The sequence below is a fragment of the Trichomonas vaginalis genome, chromosome VI, assembly GCF_026262505.1.
Source record: "Trichomonas vaginalis G3 chromosome VI, whole genome shotgun sequence".
Lineage (NCBI taxonomy): Eukaryota > Parabasalia > Trichomonadida > Trichomonadidae > Trichomonas > Trichomonas vaginalis.
In genome coordinates this window covers 15,694,597-15,718,973 of record NC_067208.1, presented here as the reverse complement: position 1 = coordinate 15,718,973, position 24,377 = coordinate 15,694,597, and the positions used below count along the sequence as shown (strand labels likewise).

Here is a 24,377-nt window from a genome sequence, read left to right as displayed (position 1 = left end):
TTTAAAAATTCAAAAAATAATTTTTGGTATTTTTTTAATATAACAAAATAATGTAAATAAAATCGAGAATATGATATATGTGGAATTATCCAAATACTTCGGATTTCATTTTCTGAATCATAATGCCGGCTCTTCGATCTTCGTTGATTCCACGAACAATATTCTTAAGTGTTTCGATATCTGTTCCAGACATGACGTTGTTTGCAAGCATATTGATTCTTTTAGCTGCTTGGTCGTTGATTTGAGCTGCAATAAAGATAGAATTAGCAATAAGAGGAGATTCTGCAAGCTCTTCACCCCATGAATGCTGAATGATATCGTTTAAAACGAGTTTGTCAGAATCAGTCAAGAAATAATTAATTGCGAGTTGGTAGTATTTCCCTGCGCTTGCGCCGTAGTCTTTTATTTTCTCGCTAGGTATTAATGAATTTCCGAAGTTATGCTGGCTGCTAATGTAAGACTGAGGGAAATTACGAAAAGCTCCAAGGAAAACTTTTCCAGTATTCGCTGTTTTGATGGGATCAACGACGAGTGCAACCATTGGACCTGTTGCTTGCATAATATTCTGTGCAATGACATCTGTTGTTGAAAGCCAGCAACCATAATCAGGATGAGAGTGATACCAGCCCGAAACGTTAGCAGATTGACGGCCGGATAATTCTAGTGACTCTTTGACTGCAAAGTATTGAACATAGCTTTCTGTAGTGGCGTAGCAATTCGTTTCTGTGCCAAGTGTTGTTGTAGAAAATACGTCATTAACAAGGATTGTATTCTTTGTTGCCTTACCTAAGCAGAAGCCTAAAATTTCATTTCTATCGCCTGCTATGGCGTGATCTACCATTGTAATTAAAGCGCGAGGTGTAATGATGCAAGTCTTGTATAAAACTGGATCCTCGGAATTCTTTACTTCAGCCCATAACTTATTGTACTCTTCGCTATCAAATGTGTAGAAAAATGATTCATCAATATCTTCCATTTTAATTTGTCAAATTTATTAAAAAAAATGCTTGATTTAGTACAGATGCAATAACTTCATAAGGTAACATCAAATCTACAAAAGTCGGTTTCCTGAAAAGTGTTATCGGCGCTTCACACCGATTGAATTAAGACACTATAAAACTTTTTGGCTAATCACTCTGCAATAAATTAGAGCTATATGTTTACATCTTTGTGACTTGATTTTAATACTTTTCAGTGACAATATGATTCACATTCATAAACAAATTCTGGTTCTGAACCATTTGATTGGTTCCTAGTCCATAAATATATTATTTTGCGCAATGAATTCTATAAATATTCGACTGGCAAATTTTTTAATGTCTGATCAAATCGCTCCTTTAAATAAATACATCGAATTGAGAAGTAATTACAAAAATTACATCGACTCATATAATGCGTTGTATCAGCTCAAAGCACAAAATGAAGAAGAAATAAAGGAGATTTACGAAATGATCAAAAGAGAATTGATTGATTCAAATAAACATATTCCCCAAAATATCATAAATGATATTTTAAGTATCATCCCATATAACAATCGCTATACAAAATCATATTTGAAGCTTATCAAACTCATATCAGATGATTATTATGGAAAAGATGTTAAAAGTATTCCACTTACTTCCAGCTTTTATTTTTATAATAAGAAGGGAAATGATTTAGACCGTAGTATTGATTTCCCAGTGATTAATTACGAATATCAAGAAATTCTTACAAAAAATACCATCTACAGAGCAATTATGTATGATGATAAAGAAAGTTTTATCTTTTTCACGGAAAGAGAAGGATTTGATGAAAATAAAAAACTTAAAAGCAAATTATACCCATTTATTTTCGAAGAATTTTCATTACTCGAAATATGCTGTTATTATGGAGCGGTTAATTGTTTTAAGTTATTAAGAACGAATTTTAACTCAGAAATAACAGAATTTTGTCTAAAATTTTCATTTTTAAGAGGAAACAAAGAGATCATTAGTGAATGTTTGAAATATCAGAAGCCAGTACAACACAGCATGCTTTTTGCAATTATTTCGCACAACATTGATTTTGTTACATTCTTGATGAATGAATACAAATTTCAGATTGATCTATTTCAATGTGGATATTTTAAAAATCTTGAAGCATTTTTAGTTTATTTCGATCAAACTAATGATATTAACAAATGCTTTATTCGTTCAGCAATGTTTGATATTCCATCACTTTGTGACTATTTCCTTTCACTTGGAACAAATATCAATGCACGTAATTCTGATGGAGAAACTGCCCTTTATTTTGCAGTGAGCTATAATTGTGGAGCAACAACAGAATTTCTTCTTTCCCATGGCGCAGATATTAATAAAATGCCGAATAATGAAGAAACAGCTCTTTTCATAGCAGCAAAAAATTGTAAAAATTCAGCTGAGGTACTTCTTTCCCATGGTGCAAATATCGATGAAACAAATGAAAAAGGAATGACAGCATTTTGTATAGCTGTATATAAAAATAATAAAGAGATGGTAGATCTCCTACTTTCATACGGTGCAAATCCAAATGAAAGAAATAATAATGGAGAAATCGCTCTAACTCTTGCAGCAAAAAATAATAATAAAGAAATGGTCGAGCTTCTACTTTCTCATGGTGCAAACATAAATGAAAAAAATTATGATGAAAGAACTGCTCTTCATATTGCAGCATATCATGATAATATAGAAATGGTTGAGCTTCTTCTTTCTCATGGTGTAAATATCAATGAAGAAGATAAAAATGCAGAAACTGCTTATGAAATTGCAGCAAATTGTTATTATAAAGAAATAGCTGAACTTCTTCTTACTCATGAGGTGAGTGCTTGACATACCATTTATCATTCTGTGGCTGATGTGCAAAGAAACGAAACAAATTTGAACGAGTTTAAAAATGTTTAAATAATATAATGTGCAATAAATATATTTATCTGTTAGATTTTTTAAAATTAAATGAAATTGCAAATTTGTGAAGGATATGAATTACAAGCCGATACCAATATTGTCAATACTCATTGAAAAATTATTTTTTGAATGATAAAGTATGTTTCGATAATATCCATTTTTATTGAAACAATATGTTTAAATATGATTAAGAGTCTATATCTTCATTATTGAAAAAAGTCAATATTCCAAATCTAGAAATCTTTATGCTGTACACCAGCTTAATATTGAATAGTTGTAAACTAAGGCAGTATTCCGTTAATGTCCGATCAAATCGCTCCTGTAAATAAATACAGCGAATTGAGAAGTAATTACAAATATTACATCGACTCCTATAATGCGTTGTATCAGCTCAAAGCACAAAATGAAGAAGAAATAAATTCCGTTTACAAAATGATCAAAAGAGAATTGATTGATTCAAATAAACATATTCCCCAAAATATCATAAATGATATTTTAAGTATCATCCCATATAACAATCGCTATACAAAATCATATTTGGAACTTATCAAACTCATATCAGATGATTATTATGGAAAAGATGTTAAAAGTATTCCACTTACTTCTTACCTTCATTTTTATAAGGAATACACAAATAATTTAGACTATAATAATAATTTCCAAGAAATTAATGACGAATATCAAGAAATTCTTGTAGAAAATACCATCTACAGAGCAATTATGTATAATGATAAAGAAAGATTTATCTTTTTCATGGAAAGTGAAGGATTTGATGAAAATAAAAAACTTAAAAACAAAATATACCCATTTAGTTTCAAAATAAGTTATTCATTACTTGAATTATGTTGTTATTATGGAGCAGTCGATTGTTTTAAGTTATTAAGAACGAAATTTAACTCAGAAATAACTGAAACATGTCTAGGGTTTTCATTTTTAGGAGGAAATAAAGAGATAATTAGTGAATGTTTGAAATATCAAACACCAGATTTTGATTGCATGAAATATGCAATTATTTCGCACAACATTGATTTCGTTACATTTTTACTCAATGAATACAATTTAAATATAAATTTCATTTTTTGCGGAATATTGAATAATCTTGACGCATTTTTAGTTAATTTTGATCAAACTAATGATATTAACGAAAGTTTTCTTTATTCTGGGATGTTTGATATTCCATCCCTTTGTGACTATTTCCTTTCACATCGCGCAAATATAAATGCAAAATATTTTGATAATAGAACCGCGCTTCGTTTTGCAGTGCGCTATAATTGTGGGAAAACAACGGAATTTCTTCTTTCCCATGGTGCAAATATTAATGAAAAAAATGATGGCTAAAGGACAGTTCTATCATTTGCTGCAGTGAATAATAGTAAAATTTCTGCTGAGATTCTTCTTTCTCATGGTGCAAATGTCAATGAAAAAAATCAATTCGGAATGACGGCCCTCCATGATGCAGTAGAAAAAAATAATAAAGAAATGGTTGAGCTTCTCCTTTCTCATGGTGCAAATGTTAATGAAAAAGATATAGAAGGAAGAACATCTCTTCATATTGCAGTTAATAGTAAATGTATAGAAATGGTTGAGCTTCTTCTTTCTCATGATGCAAATGTCAATGAAGGAGATAAAAATGGAGTAACAGCTCTTCATATTGCAGTTTATAAAAATTGTAAAGAAATAATTGAGCTTCTTCTTTCTCATGGTGCAAATGTCAAAGAAGGAGATAAAAAGGGAGTAACATCTTTAGATATTGCAACAAAATGCTTTTATAAAGAAATAGTTGAACTTCTTCTCTCTCATGGAATTAAAATTAAAAAAAAATCATTCTGGGAAAAAAAATGCAAATGGTTCTTTTAATTATACTACATCTCTGTTAATATTGTGAAATGAAGTAGATTATTCATCGAAATAAATCTGAATTCTTTAATGAACTTTGAATTATCGATACTTTTTGGATTGTTATAAACAATATGTTGCTCCAATGATAGTGCTTATTGAGTTTTTCAAGATAATACATGCAAAATTTCATGTGTGAAATCTATTTCAAAGAAATTTTTGTCAATATATGAATACTATTGAATATTGGCGATAAAAATTATAAGACTGAGTGCTGTTATGACTTTTTTTTCCAGAATATTTTGAAGATATTTAGTAATTATGGGAACACATCTAACTGAGAAGTAGTCTTGAAACTGATTGAATTTTGCTCATCCATTTTAAATGTTATACTTCATTTTCAGATTCCATCAAGATATTATGCTCAATGAGTAATGATTCCATAATATCTTTGCATTTTTCATATTTATGAGACAAGGAACACTTAATTATCTCAAAAAAATTCTCATAATTTTGCAAGAAGATTCATGAAAGGTTATGGCCATCTCACACTGGCTTTATCAACCATGACTTTTCAATCTTACGTGCAAAAAGTTGGTGAGAGATTGCTTTTCTCCTTTGATCCTGTCAATGTTTCAAATTGTCAATTTATTAATTTGAAAAACAATGCAATTTCTGGCGGAGCAATTATATGTTTTGCTGCTATGAGGCTTCTAAACTGCGAATTTCATGGATGTCTTGCAAAAAATGGAGGAGCAATCGCTGTTCACAGTTCATTTTTCGGAAATTACTTAACATTTAAATCATGCGAATCTATAAACAATGCAGGTACCATATATCATCAAAGTAAATATGTAAACGAGTTTAATTTAAACGCTACAGCCGTCATAAGTAGCAAATCGCCATATTTTGGCTCAATCGTCAAAAGATCGCTTGGCTCAACAATTGTAAGCTCTTTAAATATCTCAAATTCGCAAGCAACAGAGTGTGTTGGATCATTTGAATTTGAAAATGGTCCAACTTTAATTTCTTTCTTAAATATTGACAGATCTAAAGCTAATGCGCATAATGGAGCTGGATGCATCCGCTCTCCAGTAGCTTTAGACATAAAATATTCGATTTTCAAATATTGTACGCATAATTCTTACATAGACAATGTTGCAACAGCATTAATAATATACTCAAGTTCATTCCAATCAAAAATTACCGATACATACTTTGTTTTTTGTCAAAATCAAAACACAAATACGCTAACTGTTGCAGATGGAAGCCCTGTTAAGGTACAGTCGTGTTACTTTACTGGTACAAGAGAGGAAGAGCTCGGAAAGCAGGTTCTTGTCGATGTTTCTGACACAACTTTCGGAGGAACTTTCCGACTTCCACATTTTTCATACAGGGAAATTGGTTTTCAGAAAGGAATTCAAATAGACGATAATATTTACAACAGTGATCGTATTTTTAACTCAGCAACAATTTCTCTCTTGATTGGCTTAACAATTGCTGTTTCTTTCACTTTCATTCACATGAAATTCCATATTGTATTTAATAAGCTTACAAAGCTTAATAGAGAAATGCTTTAATATATTGTTTTGTTTTGTATTTATAAAAATTTGTTTATTTTACTGAATATTTTTAGCAAAATACCGCCAATACTTGAGGAAATATTAGTTGTCAATCATAAACGCTTAAATAGACTATCTAAAATATAAGGAAAAAGATAAATTTAACATAAAATATAGAATGTCGCTATGTTGATTGAATAATTTATATGTATTTAGAATTTATATTTATATTTTGAACGTGTATCCTAAAGAAATTATTAAATCAAATGAGATTCACAATAAAATGCACGTATATTGAATAATTTTGATTAACCAAATATTCATTCATAATAATAGATCAATGACATAAGCAAAAAGTTAATATGCGCAAAATAAGAGCAAATTAAGAAGTAATCTCAACTATTTTGAATGGTTCTAACATATATCTAAGTTACGAATTTTATATATAAGCATAATAAAAGCATTATGGAAGCTCTTTCTCATTCATTATTGAAAATTCTTTTCGGATCATTAAAAAAATTGAAAGTTGATTTATCAGCATATGCGAACATATATATAATCTTTGTTAATTAATTGTTCATATATATTTAATAAGAAAATTCAAAGTTTTTTTTGAAAAATAAGAAGAATAATTTGAATATAGATAGAATTTAACAATACATTTATATGACAAAGATAAAATTTATGGAATAAGGTCGCGAGTCACTGAATCATCACTGCCGCCGGCACCTCCGTTTCCATAATCAACGAGTTCGTTATAAATGAAGCATGGGAGTTTGATAAATCTGTTGTATATCAATGTTCCAAGGACTGCGAGGAAGAATCCTGATAATTCGACGATTGAATATTTATCAACTTTTTCTCCTGCAGTATGGTTCTTTGCTAAGTAGTATGTCATTACAGAGAATGCCCAAACGAAGAATGGACGAACCATTTCGTACATATTACGGTGAATAGCTGAAGAATAAGATGTAATTACAATACCGCAGTAGAAATAGATCGATGCTGTAAGAACGAGACCGAATAAGAATAAGCAGAGTTGTGATGAGTATTTTAGCCTCTCAATGCAAAGTTTTGAATTCTCATAAATTCCAACTCCATAAGAACGTGGAACTGCATTGATTACAGGGGTGCAAATGCATAGGTTGAAGAAGAATGTCCATACTCCTTCGTATGCAGCTACTTCTATTGGTTCTGCAAGTTTATCATGAGTTAATTCTTCTTCTTTAATTGTTTGGAAGGATCTGAAACCATGGGAAACAATAACTAGCAAGAAGGATATGAAGAGTTGGTAAATTGATGTATTATTATCGGCAATACCTCTGATCATTGTTGCAACGCCTGCAAGACAGATTCCAGCGACAGTAATAAAGAGACCAAGCCAGTCAACCAAGAATAATCTCTGGTGTCTGTATGTAACTGCAAACAAGGTTGTGAATAAAATTGTAAAGCCATGGAATAATTGCCAGACTGTAGTCACCATATACATCAAAGCGTAACTCTGGAGTGATGATGATACAAGAAAGAGTACTGATGGCATTCCAACTATACGGAAAAGGTGTATTCCACGAGGAGATTGGTCATTTTTGGAGGCAGGACATGTGCATCGCTTGATAACGGATACAATTAAAAGCAATGTAAGACCAAATGATATCGCGGTGTTGATAAACCATGGATTTTGGAAAGTTAATTCGAGACCGTACTTATAAGTGAAAGCATACTTTAAAAGAAAGTTGTTTAAAACAGGATAGATGGAACCGGCTGCAAAAAGAAAGATAAGATGTAATATTTTGAAAATTTTACGGTGAGGAACGGCGTTTCTCATAAATTTTATATCGTGAAAAAAGTGACAAAATATATCCAATCGATCATGATGGTTTCGCATTTTTTTGTCTTGCAATAGAAAGTTCATTTTAATGAAGGATTGGCCTTGCATTAAATAGTTGCCAGACATGATTATTCCTCAAAAAATTATTCCAAAATCTAGAGATTAATATTTAAATAGTAACTGATGAGTCGTAGTGAATTACGTGAAAAGAGATTGATGCACATGTTTATAGTATTTAATGAAATTCGGGTATTAATATTTCAATGAAATAAAATTGATAATTCATATGGTGAGAGATAATTGTTTAGCATATTTCATGTTTTTATTGAAAATGTCTAATCACTACCTAATATCAAGCTTTAAAAATTTTATAAAAAAGACTACATTTTAAAATTGATGAATATTTCTCAAATAGAAGGAAATGATATTCACATCTAATGTCAATGGCATTCAGAAGTGATGTTAAAAGAACAATTTATAATCGAAATCATGAGAAATGTTCTTTAATGATATGAAACTGACAAAAAACTATATGTTATCCAAAATATAATAAAATGTAATACATAATCAGTTCTATTTATTAACCCGTTCTATGAAAAGTTCAATTTTTCTATTGTTTTGGAGCATCAACCTTGAAGTGTGTATGATACATATCATAGCATTGCTTGATGATCCTCTTTGCGTGGCCAGCACCCATTGGTTTGAATGTGCGGACTTCCTTGCGCTCAAGAGTCTTGTAATCGTTGAAGAATTGGTTGATCATGAGAAGCTTGAATGGTGGGAGCTCGCTAACATCGTAGTAAATGTTGTATTCTGGATCTGAAACTGCAACAGCGATGATCTTATCATCTGGATCTCCACCATCAACCATTGGCATAATACCGATTGGTCTGACTTTCATCAATGAAAGCGGTGGAACAGAAAGCTGGCAGAGGACGAGAATATCAAGTGGGTCATTATCTTCTGCAAGTGTTTCTGGAATGAAACCGTAGTTAGCTGGATAGATAACTGATGAGTGGAGAATTCTGTCGACCTTGAGAAGACCAGATGGCTTATCAAGTTCTGTTTTAACACGAGATAAAGCTGGGATTTCGATTACAGCTGATACAATATCTGGATATGATGGGCCGATTGGAACGCCATGCCATGGGTGAGCAACAGATAATGTTCTTTCTGTTGGGCATGTGATTTGTTTCTTCTGGCCACCGATCTTTTGATAAAGTGAATCCATGTAATCATGATATTCCTTATCCTCCTTAGAAATAAGAAGGCCGTCCTTCATAACAACATGATCATCGACCTCGTCAGCGATCTGAACAGTCATTAAATGATAATAATATTTTTCTTGTCAATTCAATTGAGACCAAAACCATTTTTATTATCATTTCTTTAATTTTTGTTGAATTTATATATATTAATAAAATATTAACCTGTTAATAACCGTAATTCCTTCTCAATAAATTCTGAATTATTTATTTAATTTGAATTGAACGCTAGCATTTTCTTTCAATTTTCAAAATTAATAGGCCACGTATTTAATTGCTGCACCAATAGCAAAACTCAGAGAATCTTGTTCAATCAACAATTTTTTTTTAACAATTGGCTTTGGGTAACATTGAATTAATTTCTATCGCATACGCTATGAAGGGAATTATAATATTGTGTAACAATTAAGACAAACCTTTTAAATGCAAATTGTTTCATTCATTTTGAATATATTTCGCTTTGAAAAAATCCAAAAATATCGCATGTATTTGCCTATAATTAGATGCCGCTAACGATCGAGATGACAGTAATTCAATTTTTGAGAACTGTTTTTGAAAGAATGATGGGGAATAAAGTATTGGAACCGAATTTATGGATAAAACAATCTTCTTGGTCGGTAAGTAATTCATTAATATTACTAGTAGTAATATTGGTATTGTTGCATGCTAAGTTCGGTCAACGATAGGAATTGAGGGGAAATTAATCGTCGAGGAAGTACGATTATGTAAAGTAAAAAAATGTTGTGGGATTTTTAATATTGTATATAATTTTATAATAAAATTTTTGTGAGACATTTTAAGAAGCACATATAATTTTTTGAATTTAAAAATTAAAGTAGTGTTGAATGAATTTATTGATTAATTTAATACGGATATTTCTCAAAATTAATCAAAAATAGGTTTTCAGAGAACTTTTGAGATATCTTTTCAAAATGTCTTTTTGAAAATATATAAGTATTATATCAAATTGAAAAAAGGTATTTATCAAAATTCTAAATTCTTAATAAAAAATAACTTTTCAGAGGATTGTGATTTTGAAAGCATGAGTAATAAGTAAAAAATATCTACGATTTTAATGAGGGAATTGTTCCTTATGAGGTATACATTATAACTATATACCTCATAAGGAACAATTCCCTCTTGATAGCTGGGAAACTTTCTCTGAATAACTTATCATTTGGAGAAAGTTTCCCAGCTATCTATTAGAAACTAAAGGCTGTGAGGCACTAATATATAATCAGTGCCTCATAGCCTTTAGTTTCTTATTAAAAACGAGAAAACTTGTTCGAAATGATAAACAATTTCGAACAAGTTTTCTCGTTTTAAGGAGGGAATTGTTCCTTATGAGGTATACATTATAACTATATACCTCATAAGGAACAATTCCCTCTTGATAGCTGGGAAACTTTCTCTGAATGTTAAACTATTCGGACAAAGTTTCTCCCATTTGTAGTGGAGATGGAAGGCTTTGAGGTATATTATATTAATATGTACCCCAAAGCCTTCCATCTCCACTTGAAAGTTCCAAAACTTTGGGTTAATGTCTTGCAATTAACCCAAAGTTTTGGAACTTTCTAGAAGGAATTGCAGGGTAATAGGTATATATTCATACTATGTACCTCTTACCCTGCAATTCCTTCTTAAAATGGGAGAAACTTTGTCCGAATGTTAAACTATTCGGACAAAGTTTCTCCCATTTGTAGTGGAGATGGAAGGCTTTGAGGTATATTATATTAATATGTACCCCAAAGCCTTCCATCTTTATTGTACAATTTAAAAATTCAGGAAAAATGTAATAAGATTTTTATAAAAATTAAGCGTTTATTCGTAATTGTGTATTCAATGGTTCAGTATTTCTTTGATTTCGAAGTGTCCATCAATCATAACTCTCCAAAATGGCGTTTCACCCTGTTTCCAATGTGGTGTCTCATTGTAACACTCTTCTGGAGTCATGGGGCGAAAACCCTTTTTGGGAAGGGTTTTATGTGGTACTGAGTTGTAATTTTTCCTGAATTTATCAAAAAATTCATGAATTTGTTTTGCATTTGAAGACCGGCCGACATTTCTTTCAAGAGACGGCCAGAGCCTTTCAATCTTGCCGTTCTGGTGCGGCATATGGGGGAGAGTGTGGCGGATTTGAATGTTGTTTCGCATGAGCCAATTATAAAATTGGCACATATTCTCTCCCCCGTTGTCGGACCAGAAACAAAATGGCTTCTGATATAAGCCAATCGTTTCTTCGGCAACTCTTGTTGTAGATTCGGAAGATTTATTTGGCAAAATTTTTAAAGCCAACAAAAACCGAGATTTATCGTCTATTATACCATAAACAGGTAACCTCTGTGAACCGTATAAAAAATGAACATCTACATGCCATATGGTATCAGGTTTTGTTGCTTCATATGGCGTATAATATTTTTGAGGGGGCCTGTCACTTTTTGGTTCTTTGATCTCCAAATTACTGTAAATTCTTCTGAGTTTATTGTAGGAAACTGAATAAACATTTTGATCCATGTTTAAACGCCAAAACATCTTTTGGATTCCGCACTTATATTCCTGAAATTTTTGGAGAACATATTGCAAATTTTCAGGAGTAATATCATCTGGTGCCGGACCAGGTTTAACGTTTGGGGGCGTTAAATTTGCATTTGTGTATGCTGCTTTAAGTGTGTTTTTCGAAATTGATCTAAATTAGTTAGTATGACTATCTTGGGTACGGAGGCACTGCGTTCCCTTGTTATGTGAATTTGACACTTTACAAAAATGTTAACGTATATTTTACAACATAAACGACTTCACTAACGACTTCACTAACGAATTCACTAATGTTTTCACAAACGACTTCACTAATGTAAAAATAAACGTTCTCACTTACAAAAGTATTGCAACTCCTCCCATTGCTGTGCTTCACACAATACTTCATATTCTTCAGTATCGCTGCTGTCCCTCCTTTTTATATAACTCCATGACATTTATAATCTCGCGAAACTTAACAGGTAGCATAACAGATTAAAATCAGATGAGGTTTTGAACCAAAATTTCTAAGCAACGTTGTCAAGGATTTTGAGGAACTAGGGACAGAGTGTGGCAAAGTCCAAGATTTAATTTATCTTCATCTGTTTCATCAGCTATCTCATCTAATATGCCAATATTTTATTCATAACTCGTGGCAAACTCACTAACTTTCATTATGTTCATCTGCATGCTTCATCTGATAGAAAGTATGACTTTCATTAACTCTGTGAGATAATGAAAACTACTAGGGACAGAGACCATGGCAAAGTTCATGATTTAATTTATTCTCTCACTAACAACAAACACAAACTCCAACACTAACATCAAGTACTAACTTCAGCACAAATGACAAACGCTAACAACAAACACAAACTCCAACACTAACATCAAGTACTAACTTCAGCACAAATGACAAACACTAACAACAACCACAAACTCCAACACTAACGACAAAAATAAATGTCCTCACTTCTTAACAAAGTAATATGTGCTTCTTACACCACCATAGCTCAAACGTTTCTTTTCAAACATCGATTGAAACTTATTTTGAGCCATTGGTTTTAGTCTCTTTTTCTTCAAATACGCCAAGAAATCTTCTTCACATCTTTTCACTTCATAGCCTTCTTTAAACTCCTCCTTGTTAAGTTCTATGAAATCCTTTATAACATTCTTTGTTGCAATGGCTTCTTCACGAACGACATCGTGAACTATTTCAACACTGTTCTCATGTATGACCTCCTCACTGTTCTCGTGAACTATTTCATCACTGTTCTCATGTATGACCTCCTCACTGTTCTCATGAACTATTTCATCACTGTTCTCATGAACGACCTCCTCACTGTTCTCATGAACTATTTCATCACTGTTCTCATGTATGACCTCCTCACTGTTCTCATGAACTATTTCATCACTGTTCTCATGAACGACCTCCTCACTGTTCTCGTGAACTATTTCATCACTGTTCTCATGTATGACCTCCTCACTGTTCTCATGAACTATTTCATCACTGTTCTCATGAACGACCTCCTCACTGTTCTCATGAACTATTTCATCACTGTTCTCATGAACGACCTCCTCACTGTTCTCATGAACTATTTCATCACTGTTCTCATGTATGACCTCCTCACTGTTCTCATGAACTATTTCATCACTGTTCTCATGTATGACCTCCTCACTGTCTTTCATAAGCGTTTCAAAGTCTCCTTTACAAAAACAGGTGCTGCTTATGTTTGTATGATAGATACAGAAAACAAGAGTGTAATCTTATTCATAAACAAATTCAAACGCTTGTACGGCTTCATGTAGGACAAACATTATTTTTCAACACTAACGCCAACACGTAGGACAAACATTCATGACTAACATTACTGTATAACATAAATGTTTTGTTATGATTTCTTCGTATATGTTTTGTCATGACTTCATCGTAAATGCTTTGTCAAACATAAACGTAAATGTTTTGTCATGACTTCTTCGTATATGTTTTGTCATGACTTCTTCGTATATGTTTTGTCATGACTTCATCGTAAATGTTTTGTCAAACATAAACGTAAATGTTTTGTCATGACTTCATCGTAAATGTTTTGTCATGACTTCATCGTATATGTTTTGTCATGATTTCATCGTATATGTTTTGTCATGACTTCATCGTATATGCTTTGTCATGACTTCATCGTATATGTTTTGTCATGATTTCATCGTATATGTTTTGTCATGACTTCTTCGTATATGTTTTGTCAAGACTTCATCGTATATGTTTTGTCATGATTTCATCGTATATGTTTTGTCATGATTTCATCGTATATGTTTTGTCATGACTTCTTCGTATATGTTTTGTCATGACTTCTTCGTATATGTTTTGTCATGATTTCATCGTATATGCTTTGTCATGACTTCATCGTATATGTTTTGTCAAGACTTCTTCGTATATGTTTTGTCATGACTTCTTCGTATATGTTTTGTCATGACTTCATCGTAAATGTTTTGTCAAACATAAACGTAAATGTTTTGTCATGACTTCATCGTAAATGTTTTGTCATGATTTCATCGTATATGTTTTGTCATGATTTCATCGTATATGTTTTGTCATGACTTCATCGTATATGTTTTGTCATGATTTCATCGTATATGTTTGTCAAGACTTCATCGTATATGCTTTGTCATGACTTCATCGTATATGTTTTGTCATGACTTCATCGTATATGTTTTGTCATGACTTCATCGTAAATGTTTTGTCATGACTTCTTCGTAATGAACGTAAATGTTTTGTCAAAACTTCATCGTACATGTTTTGTCATGACTTCATCGTATATGTTTTGTCATGACTTCATCGTATATGTTTTGTCAAGACTTCTTCGTATATGTTTTGTCATGACTTCATCGTAAATGTTTTGTCAAACATAAACGTAAATGTTTTGTCATGACTTCATCGTAAATGTTTTGTCATGACTTCATCGTAAATGTTTTGTCATGATTTCATCGTATATGTTTTGTCATGATTTCATCGTACATGTTTTGTCATGACTTCTTCATCGTAAATGTTTTGTCATGATTTCATCGTATATGTTTTGTCAAGACTTCTTCGTAATGAACGTAAATGTTTTGTCATGACTTCATCGTAAATGTTTTGTCATGACTTCATCGTAAATGCTTTGTCATGACTTCATCGTATATGTTTTGTCATGACTTCATCGTATATGTTTTGTCATGACTTCTTCGTAAATGTTTTGTCATGATTTAATCGTATATGCTTTGTCATGACTTCATCGTATATGCTTTGTCAAAACTTCTTCGTATATGCTTTGTCATGACTTCTTCGTAAATGTTTTGTCATGATTTCATCGTACTGAACGTATATGTTTTGTCATGACTTCATCGTATATGTTTTGTCATGACTTCATCGTAAATGTTTTGTCATGATTTCATCGTATATGTTTTGTCATGACTTCATCGTATATGCTTTGTCATGACTTCATCGTATATGTTTTGTCATGATTTCATCGTATATGTTTTGTCATGACTTCATCGTATATGTTTTGTCAAGACTTCATCGTAAATGTTTTGTCATGATTTCATCGTATATGTTTTGTCATGACTTCATCGTATATGCTTTGTCATGACTTCATCGTATATGTTTTGTCATGATTTCATCGTATATGTTTTGTCATGACTTCATCGTATATGTTTTGTCAAGACTTCTTCGTATATGCTTTGTCATGACTTCTTCGTATATGTTTTGTCAAGATTTAATCGTATATGCTTTGTCATGACTTCATCGTAAATGTTTTGTCATGATTTCTTCATCGTATATGTTTTGTGAAGAATATAACAACCGCCTGAATTCAGACGGTTGCTTTTTATACAAAATTCACGCAGGAAAATTCTTGAGTTTTGGTTGAAAGAATAGGGTCAAGCCAAAAGTGGCTCGACCTCAAAACAAACATTTTATGAGCTTACTAAGGCGTTATGAATGAATTCAAAGGTATTTGCATACATGCTGACCTCGTTCCTTTTGTTGCTGAATTCAGCAAAAATAATGTTTAGGGTAGATGGTTTTTAGGTGTCACTACGTCACCATGTCACCAGGTTAATTAACTTCTCTTAAAATTACTGACAACATGACATTTAGACAACAGTCCAGGAAATAAACTTCATCGTAAATGTTTTGTCAAACATAAACGTATATGTTTTGTCAAGACTTCATCGTAAATGCTTTGTTATGACTTCATCGAAACTAAACGTATATGCTTTGTCATGACTTCATCGTAAATGTTTTGTCAAGACTTCTTCGTATATGCTTTGTCATGACTTCTTCGTAAATGTTTTGTCAAGATTTCATCGTATATGCTTTGTCATGACTTCTTCGTATATGCTTTGTCAAAGTTCATCGTATATGCTTTGTCAAACTTCATCGAATATGCTTTGTCATGATTTAATCGTATATGCTTTGTCATGACTTCATCGTAAATGTTTTGTCAAGACTTCTTCGTATATGCTTTGTCATGACTTCTTCGTAAATGTTTTGTCAAGATTTCATCGTATATGCTTTGTCATGACTTCATCGAAACTAAACGTATATGTTTTGTCATGACTTCTTCGTAAATGTTTTGTCATGACTTCTTCGTAAATGTTTTGTCAAGATTTCATCGTATATGCTTTGTCATGACTTCATCGAAACTAAACGTATATGCTTTGTCATGACTTCATCGTAAATGTTTTGTCAAGACTTCTTCGTATATGCTTTGTCATGACTTCTTCGTAAATGTTTTGTCAAGATTTCATCGTATATGCTTTGTCATGACTTCTTCGTATATGCTTTGTCAAAGTTCATCGTATATGCTTTGTCAAACTTCATCGAATATGCTTTGTCATGATTTAATCGTATATGCTTTGTCATGACTTCTTCGTAAATGTTTTGTCAAGATTTCATCGTATATGCTTTGTCATGACTTCATCGAAACTAAACGTATATGTTTTGTCAAGACTTCATCGTAAATGTTTTGTCATGATTTCATCGTATATGTTTTGTCATGATTTCATCGTATATGCTTTGTCAAGACTTCATCGTATATGCTTTGTCAAGACTTCATCGTATATGTTTTGTCATGACTTCTTCGTAAATGCTTTGTCAAACATAAACGTATATGCTTTGTCAAACATAAACGTATATGCTTTGTCAAACTTCATCGTATATGCTTTGTCAAGACTTCTTCGTAATGAGCGTAAATGACTAAAAATAATGTTTAGGTGAAGAGGTGAGATTTCACCTAATTTTTCACCTCTTTTTTCACCCTGTTGAATTTTCATGATTTCATCGTAAATGTTTTGTCAAACATGAGCGTATATGCTTTGTCAAACATGAACGTATATGCTTTGTCATGATGATTTCATCGTTAATGATTTGTCAAACATGAACGTATATGCTTTGTCAAGACTTCTTCGTATATGCTTTGTCATGATGATTTCATCGTATATGCTTTGTCATGACTTCATCGTATATGTTTTGTCAAGATTTCATCGTATATGCTTTGTCAAACATGAGCGTATATGCTTTGTCATGACTTCTTCGTAATGAGCGTAAATGACTAAAAATAATGTTTAGGTGAAGAGGTGAGATTTCACTTAATTTTTCACCTCTTTTTTCACCCTGTTGAATTTTCATGATTTCATCGTAAATGTTTTGTCAAACATGAACGTAAATGATTTGTCAAACATGAACGTATATGCTTTGTCATGATGATTTCATCGTTAATGATTTGTCAAACATAAACGTATATGCTTTGTCAAACATAAACGTATATGCTTTGTCATGATGATTTCATCGTTAATGAACGTATATGCTTTGTCAAGACTTCTTCGTATATGCTTTGTCAAACTTCATCGTATATGCTTTGTCAAACTTCATCGAATATGCTTTGTCAAGACTTCTTCGTAATGAGCGTAAATGACTAAAAATAATGTTTAGGTGAAGAGGTGAGATTTCACCTAATTTTTCACCTCTTTTTTCACCCTGTTGAATTTTCATGATTTCATCGTAAATGTTTTGTCAAACATGAACGTATATGCTTTGTCAAGACTTCATCGTATATGTTTTGTCATGATTTCATCGTATATGCTTTGTCATGACTTCATCGTATATGTTTTGTCAAACATGAACGTATATGCTTTGTCAAGACTTCTTCGTATATGCTTTGTCATGATGATTTCATCGTATATGCTTTGTCATGACTTCATCGTATATGTTTTGTCAAGATTTCATCGTATATGCTTTGTCAAACATGAGCGTATATGCTTTGTCATGACTTCTTCGTAATGAGCGTAAATGACTAAAAATAATGTTTAGGTGAAGAGGTGAGATTTCACTTAATTTTTCACCTCTTTTTTCACCCTGTTGAATTTTCATGATTTCATCGTAAATGTTTTGTCAAACATGAACGTATATGCTTTGTCAAGACTTCGTCGTAAATGTTTTGTCATGACTTCATCGTATATGCTTTGTCATGATTTCATCGTATATGCTTTGTCATGACTTCATCGTAAATGATTTGTCATGACTTCTTCGGAAATGTTCCTCTCGCATCAGGTTTGTCATCATCTGCAGCACTTCTGTGCGCGATTGCTATGGGTCTCGACCTTATGACAGGCGGTGGTGCAGACAAGGGCAAGCTTGTTGAATCATGTGTTGAAGCAGAGCACCGCGTCGGTGTCATGTGTGGCGGCATGGACCAAGCAATTTCTATCCTCGGCGAGAAAGATCATGCATGCGTCATCTCATTCGTTCCAAAGATCGCAGCAAGACCAGTCAAGCTCCCACCAGCACACTTCGTTGTTGCACACTCAGGCGTTGCAGCTGCAAAGCTCGCGACAGCAGATGACTGCTACAACAGGCGTGTCGAAGAAGTCCGCCGTGCAGCAGAGCTCATGATGCCAGGTGCGAAGACGATCGGCGACGTTGTCTCTAAGTACGGCTGGGAAGGTGCAATGGATCTTGCTAAGAAGCTCCCAGAGCGCGAAGGAAAACTTGTTCTGAGAGATCGTGCAGTCCACGTTGTTGGTGAAGCACACCGTGTCTTGAAGATGGATGGTGCATCACTAGTTAGTATGGCTAAGTCGTGTACTGAGGCACTGCGCGCCTCCGTACACCACTTAACCTTAAATATTTACAAAACCATTAACATATATTTTTACAACACAAACGACAACACTAACTTAACATTAAATATTTACAAAGCCGCCAACCACTTCACTTCACTAACGTTTTCACAAACGACTTCATTAATGTAAAAAATAAGCGTTCTCACTTACAAAAGTATTGCAACTCCTCCCATTGCTGTGCTTCACATAACAGCTCATAATCTTCTGACTCACTTTCTTCTTCATATAGGTCAAAATCACTGTCAAAATGAATGTTAGTAAGTTTTGACAAAGCTAATGAAACACGTTTACCGTTTGTATCGTATGCTTGTATAAACTTTCCATTCTTCATTCCTTCATAAACGCTCAAACTAACTTTACCCTTTCTCCCTCGTATCTGATAGAATGTATTTTCACGAGGAACGAAGAACAAATTCTTGAACTCATGACCGTTGTAGTTTGTTATCTCAATAGTTTTCGTCATTTACATAAAATAAAATAAAAAATAAACTTAAAAAATAATGATATCACCACCCTCACACGTATGAAAACATAGCACAAAAATAAATTTAGGTGAAGTGGTGAGATCTCACCTTTTTTCACCTGTTTTTTCACCCTGTTGAATTCATTGCTTTATCACTCTCTGCTTTCTCCAACTCTTCTAACTTCTTCTAAGTTCAGCAATGTTGTCCTCATGAAGTTTAATCTTCCTTAATATACCTTCTCTATCTAATGGTTGCTTTATCTTTCTAAACTGAACTCTACCATCCTTCATAGTATGAATGTAAAAACCTTCTGGAATAATTCCTGATTTAATGTATTCTACCAAGAACTTTTGTTTCATTGCTTCAGTGACTTTATTTGTCATTTCAATCAAATAAAAATTTTAATATTAAATAAAAATAACGTTATTTTTTCAGTAAGGAAACGCAGGAGTTTTACGATTTATTTGAGGAGTAGGTTCTGGTTTAAATGTTGGAGTCGGTTTAGGAGTTGACTTTTGAACAGGAGTTTGTACTTCCATAGGTTCAGGAGTCATTGAAGGTTTTGCTTGTGAAGGTGTCGGAGTTTGTTTAACTTCAGCTACTTCAGTATTATTTACAACATTTGCTTTATTTCTTTTCAACATCATAACTGCTCCTGCTGTAGCTAGCAAACCTAGTGGGAGACCATATCTTATATAAGGACTTGACCAAATGCTATTTTTGACAGGAGCTGGTGGAACACCTAACCTTGGTGAGACTGCTCTTTGCCATTGTGCAGCTCGTAAGAAATATTCAATAGGTGCTCCATAATCGTTTGGTAAAGTTTGTTTCATAGATGGTGAAGGTTCACGAGAGCTTGATGAAGAACTCATTTATAAGCTTTAAAAATAAACGTTCATCCTTTATTCCTCACTGTCGTCCGTAGCTAAGTTATAGTCATCTAATCTTATTATGGGGATTCCATTAGCACGCACCTGAATGGCAAAGCAACAATCCCTCATAAATCCAATAAGTGGCTTTGGTACATTTTCAGTTGCTAGTTCAATAGGTCCTTTAACAGACAATTTGTATGTTATTGGAGCAGTAGATGTTTGACCTTGCTGGAAGCAAAAGTCCACTTCTGTTGGAAAACCACATAAGAAATGTGTGTTGTCATAGCTATCCCATTTATGTTCCACACTACCATCATCCACCAATGACCTCATAACATCTTCATTAAATCCTATCATATCATTGTTTGTATTGCAAGCGTTCGCAACCATTTCATAAAATACAGGTCCATATGATTTTTCAGGTTCTGCAGGCATATTTCCATAAGCTCCCATGGAAAGCTGAAGATATTTAAACTTAGGGTTCTCAAAATTAACATAATAGTTGTCTTTCTTTCTAAATAGTGCCCAAATACTTTTAACATTAATAGGCGTATAAGCTGCTGTAAATGTTGCACTTGAACTATCTGTATTCTTTGAGAATGAACCGTCCATAGGAATCCAATCCATAACTTTAACAGGAAAACATAAAGCCTCGTTTGTATAATGTTCTACAAGTTCTGTATAAATGTTAGGGTCTAAAGAGAATGACTTTGGATGAATGAAACATTCATTAAAATCCATCTTTGTTCGAAATAGTTGCTGGGTTACAGTTGTAATAGTAACTGTTCCACTAGCTTCTACTGCCTTCGTTATCATAGTGAATGGTTCATTCCATGGAACAAATTTATTTGTCGGTGGATTTGAATCTGAAGCAAATGCAACTTTAAGAGTTGGATTGAAAGCAATGATATCATTTACAGATATAGATGTGCATTGTAAGGCGTCGCTACTGAACTTTACTTTAAGCTGAATGTTTCCTGCAAAAGCTGGAATAAATCGAATAGCTTCTAATGGAAGGAATCTTCTAACAGGAATTCTTAAACGAAGCTTAAAATCAAATGATTTTCCTGCTGTAATTGGACCACTAACAATTTGTCCTGTTCTGCATGTTCCCGAATGACTCCATACATCTTCATGTCGAGTCTTTGAGAAAACATCTACTTTCTTTATTTGTTCGGTAGTTTGTGAGTTTGAAGTTATATATGCTTCTTCTCTTGCGTTGTCTTGAGAATATACGATACGACCATTTGCAAGGATTTGATATCCAGCAACTGCATAGAAAGCGTCATCGAAACCAATCCAAAATCCTGGTGGGTTTGTTTTATTGGAACCTGAACCAATTTCTTTATCTACAATAAATTGACCTTCCATTTTATACGTAATGAATGTATTGTAAAGGTCCAACATATTTTCACCAGGAGGTGAGAGATTGAATGTTACCCATGTGTTATCTTTAGCAGTTCCAGGTTGTGATGGAATCTTTGCGTCAGAATATTTTCTATTAGTGTCACCAATTTGAACTGCATTGTCTATGATATCGAAATATGAGCGAATCTGATGAATATGCTCTGCTGGAGTAAATTCGTTTAACTGTTCGTTCTGCATGTATTTACTTCAGATAAAAATATCTATTTACTTCATTATTCTCACTCTTCTTCTTGGCATTCGTGGTGGAAGTTGTTTCTTGACATTTTCAATGAACTGTACATTCTCTTTTGTCTCAACTTCTTTCACTGGTGGGTCAGGGTTCTTTGACTCGGTTTGTTTTTCAATGAAATTCACGAACTTTGCAATAAGCTCTTGGTTCGTTATTGAAAGTACATCTGGCTTCTTTTCTTCTTGTTCTATTGACTTTTCAGTTTGAACAGAAGGTTTTAACATGGGCTTCGCCCTCGGTGCCATGCACCTTAATGTTGTCGCTTTCTGCATTCGCTAATGGAACCTTTCTTTTTCTTACGTATATTTTACCATCTTTACTCTGACTTACGTAATAGAAAGGATGTTGTATTCTTGCGTCATTTAATATAATAGACTCTCGCTCTGATTTTGACAAGCTCATTTTACATCGGTTAAAGTTTTAATTTTGTTTTTTATCTGCAGTCAAATGACTCAGACAAGCCCTACGGACAAGACCCAAGGGGTCATAGATGTTGAAGCATTGAAGAAAGAAATTCGCGAGCAAATTTTATCCGAACTGAAGGAACAAAAACAAGAACAAAAGCCAGAGAGACCAAAGAGAAAACTTAGTGAAAAACAACTTGCTGCATTAGCTGCTGGAAGACAAAAGAACCCACGTTTGCTGGCGAAGAAAGCTAGAGAAGAAGCTGAAGCAAAAGCTAAAGAAGCTGAAGCAAAGAAAGAGTAAATGGTTTATTTTTATCCGAATTAAATGTATAGACAAATACCTTTATCTGTTGCGTTCAGTAGTGAAAACCCTGACGTCAAAATAAAGGGGAACAGAGTAACGTTTAAGTTTCCAACAGACTGGATTGTGAACATAAATGAAGAGAAGTACATTGGCATAACATCTATGTATATAACACGTGCTTTCAGAAAGGTTGACTTTATACTTCAAGTCGAGATAGAAAATGACGAACAGTCTTTAAGCGCCCAAAACATTCACATATACAAATACTTTAAAGACGATACAACATTGTTGCAATGTATGATTTCATTTAATGAGATGTTCGAGAAAAAGTTCAACATTGAAGTACAAACTTTACAGCCTTTACGTGAGTTTCTTGCACAACTGAAAGAAGAAGGTAGTCAGCCACAACTTATAGACTTTCATTATGAATTTAATGAAAATGAAGATGGAACTCATGACTGTCAGTTTGTTATATTTCACCATTCAATGAAGTAGCTAAAAAAAAGAAAATCCATTACGTATAAGATTTCAAATCTCTGAACCAATGATGATTTCAAAGAATGTTTTCAATTATGATGCAATGCTTCCGAGGAAAATGAATTTTCAAAGATTGTAACACCTGGCATTTGGGATAGAAAGCAAGCTATATTATATTCAAACTTAAGTAAGGGAGTTGAAAATGAGTTCATTGGTCATACAAGAACTTCACCACTTCCTAACCCTAAATACTATAAATTAACTGGCTTCAATCGTGAGTTTTGGATAGACATGTTCTCCACTCATGACCATAACTGCCCAGTGTTCTTACCTCCAGACCATAAGGACTGTCTCTACATTGAAGCACAACTCTTAAACTCTACCATCGCAGTATTGTAAATGACCTCATGGGCTTCGCCTTGCCGCTAGCGCTTATTTTTATCACGAATGACCTCATTGCTGACAAAAATAAATGACCTCAGAACTTCAACTTACGAATAAAGCTTGTTTTAGTCGTTATTGAGAAGTTAAACTTTTCAGCAAAGCAAGGACTAGAAGACTTACATAAGTCAAATCCAATCTCTTGACCATCATGAAGTGCTTTGTAAAGTTTCATTAAACTGAACTCAGAGTCTTTGTCATATGTTCCAACAGGTATGTGAATGTTCTTATCTTCATTGTAATAGCATTGTATAGCTTCAGGAAACATTTCATTAGCTGTTAAAGCAAGAACGTCTTGTTTTACACCTTTAACGTGCATGGAATGCAACTTCATTTAAATCGTTCGTGAGTAAGTCTATGTAGGTCTTCTTTCCACAAAATATTGACTTGTATGCTAAACTTTGTTTTCCAGGTGTTATTTCTGCGAAGTCAGAATGAAATTGACCAAGGTTCTTTCCTATAAGTTCGCGACCGTATCTCTTCTTAAACTCTGCTGCAAGCTTTGGTATGTCTTCATTGAAAATATGCATGCTATCACAGTCCTGGTAAAATATTTGAAGTCCCATATCTTCAGCAGTACAGAATACTTCACACATTATTCTCTTCGACATAGACAGAATATTAACACCAAGTGGACAGAAGTTAAAGTGTCTGCAAATGCTTTTCGTTAGCTTGAAAATAGTTTTATCTGAACC

The 24,377-nt window shown here is 33.2% G+C and overlaps 11 protein-coding genes and 1 pseudogene across 12 annotated transcripts, besides 3 other annotated features; 6 read left to right on the top strand and 6 right to left on the bottom strand.

Moving 5' to 3' along the window:
• Window positions 1-14: 14 nt before the first annotated feature.
• Window positions 15-1,104, bottom strand: TVAGG3_0872010 (protein deneddylation; the record flags this gene model as incomplete). The annotated part of the gene is made up of 1 exon (XM_001312641.1): window positions 86-976. The coding sequence occupies one exon, from the start codon at window positions 974-976 to the stop codon at window positions 86-88; it is 891 nt and encodes a 296-aa protein (XP_001312642.1).
• Window positions 1,105-1,311: 207 nt separating this feature from the next.
• Window positions 1,312-2,979, top strand: TVAGG3_0872000 (protein ubiquitination; the record flags this gene model as incomplete). Its single annotated transcript, XM_001312642.1, has 1 exon — window positions 1,317-2,825. One exon carries the CDS (start codon window positions 1,317-1,319, stop codon window positions 2,823-2,825), a length of 1,509 nt encoding a protein of 502 aa, XP_001312643.1.
• A 221-nt stretch (window positions 2,980-3,200) lies between these two features.
• On the top strand, window positions 3,201-4,238 carry TVAGG3_0871990 (protein of unknown function (DUF3447); the record flags this gene model as incomplete). The annotated part of the gene is made up of 1 exon (XM_001312643.1): window positions 3,201-4,238. The coding sequence occupies one exon, from the start codon at window positions 3,201-3,203 to the stop codon at window positions 4,236-4,238; it is 1,038 nt and encodes a 345-aa protein (XP_001312644.1).
• A 99-nt stretch (window positions 4,239-4,337) lies between these two features.
• TVAGG3_0871980 (cyclin-dependent kinase inhibitor 2C-related family) lies at window positions 4,338-4,757 on the top strand (the record flags this gene model as incomplete). Its single annotated transcript, XM_001312644.1, has 1 exon — window positions 4,338-4,757. One exon carries the CDS (start codon window positions 4,338-4,340, stop codon window positions 4,755-4,757), a length of 420 nt encoding a protein of 139 aa, XP_001312645.1.
• A 498-nt stretch (window positions 4,758-5,255) lies between these two features.
• On the top strand, window positions 5,256-6,404 carry TVAGG3_0871970 (pectin lyase-like family; the record flags this gene model as incomplete). The annotated part of the gene is made up of 1 exon (XM_001312645.1): window positions 5,303-6,316. One exon carries the CDS (start codon window positions 5,303-5,305, stop codon window positions 6,314-6,316), a length of 1,014 nt encoding a protein of 337 aa, XP_001312646.1.
• Window positions 6,405-6,941: 537 nt separating this feature from the next.
• On the bottom strand, window positions 6,942-8,127 carry TVAGG3_0871960 (negative regulation of mitochondrial outer membrane permeabilization protein; the record flags this gene model as incomplete). Its single annotated transcript, XM_001312646.1, has 1 exon — window positions 6,981-8,123. The coding sequence occupies one exon, from the start codon at window positions 8,121-8,123 to the stop codon at window positions 6,981-6,983; it is 1,143 nt and encodes a 380-aa protein (XP_001312647.1).
• Window positions 8,128-8,686: 559 nt separating this feature from the next.
• Window positions 8,687-9,450, bottom strand: TVAGG3_0871950 (inorganic diphosphatase protein; the record flags this gene model as incomplete). Its single annotated transcript, XM_001312647.2, has 1 exon — window positions 8,737-9,450. The coding sequence occupies one exon, from the start codon at window positions 9,448-9,450 to the stop codon at window positions 8,737-8,739; it is 714 nt and encodes a 237-aa protein (XP_001312648.1).
• A 1,323-nt stretch (window positions 9,451-10,773) lies between these two features.
• Window positions 10,774-10,832: a mobile genetic element.
• Window positions 10,833-11,014: 182 nt separating this feature from the next.
• Window positions 11,015-11,082: a mobile genetic element.
• Window positions 11,083-13,132: 2,050 nt separating this feature from the next.
• TVAGG3_0871920 (uncharacterized protein) lies at window positions 13,133-13,711 on the top strand (the record flags this gene model as incomplete). The annotated part of the gene is made up of 1 exon (XM_001312648.1): window positions 13,133-13,711. The coding sequence occupies one exon, from the start codon at window positions 13,133-13,135 to the stop codon at window positions 13,709-13,711; it is 579 nt and encodes a 192-aa protein (XP_001312649.1).
• Window positions 13,712-19,064: 5,353 nt separating this feature from the next.
• Window positions 19,065-24,377: part of a mobile genetic element that runs on past the window's edge.
• Window positions 19,203-19,523, bottom strand: TVAGG3_0871910 (uncharacterized protein; the record flags this gene model as incomplete). The annotated part of the gene is made up of 1 exon (XM_001312650.1): window positions 19,203-19,523. The coding sequence occupies one exon, from the start codon at window positions 19,521-19,523 to the stop codon at window positions 19,203-19,205; it is 321 nt and encodes a 106-aa protein (XP_001312651.1).
• On the bottom strand, window positions 19,956-20,396 carry TVAGG3_0871900 (repellent protein 1 family; the record flags this gene model as incomplete). Its single annotated transcript, XM_001312652.1, has 1 exon — window positions 19,956-20,396. The coding sequence occupies one exon, from the start codon at window positions 20,394-20,396 to the stop codon at window positions 19,956-19,958; it is 441 nt and encodes a 146-aa protein (XP_001312653.1).
• On the top strand, window positions 22,501-22,761 carry TVAGG3_0871890 (uncharacterized protein; the record flags this gene model as incomplete). Its single annotated transcript, XM_051250087.1, has 1 exon — window positions 22,501-22,761. The coding sequence occupies one exon, from the start codon at window positions 22,501-22,503 to the stop codon at window positions 22,759-22,761; it is 261 nt and encodes an 86-aa protein (XP_051085562.1).
• On the bottom strand, window positions 23,720-24,293 carry TVAGG3_0871880 (annotated as a pseudogene). The gene has a single exon. A coding segment is annotated over exon 1 (574 nt).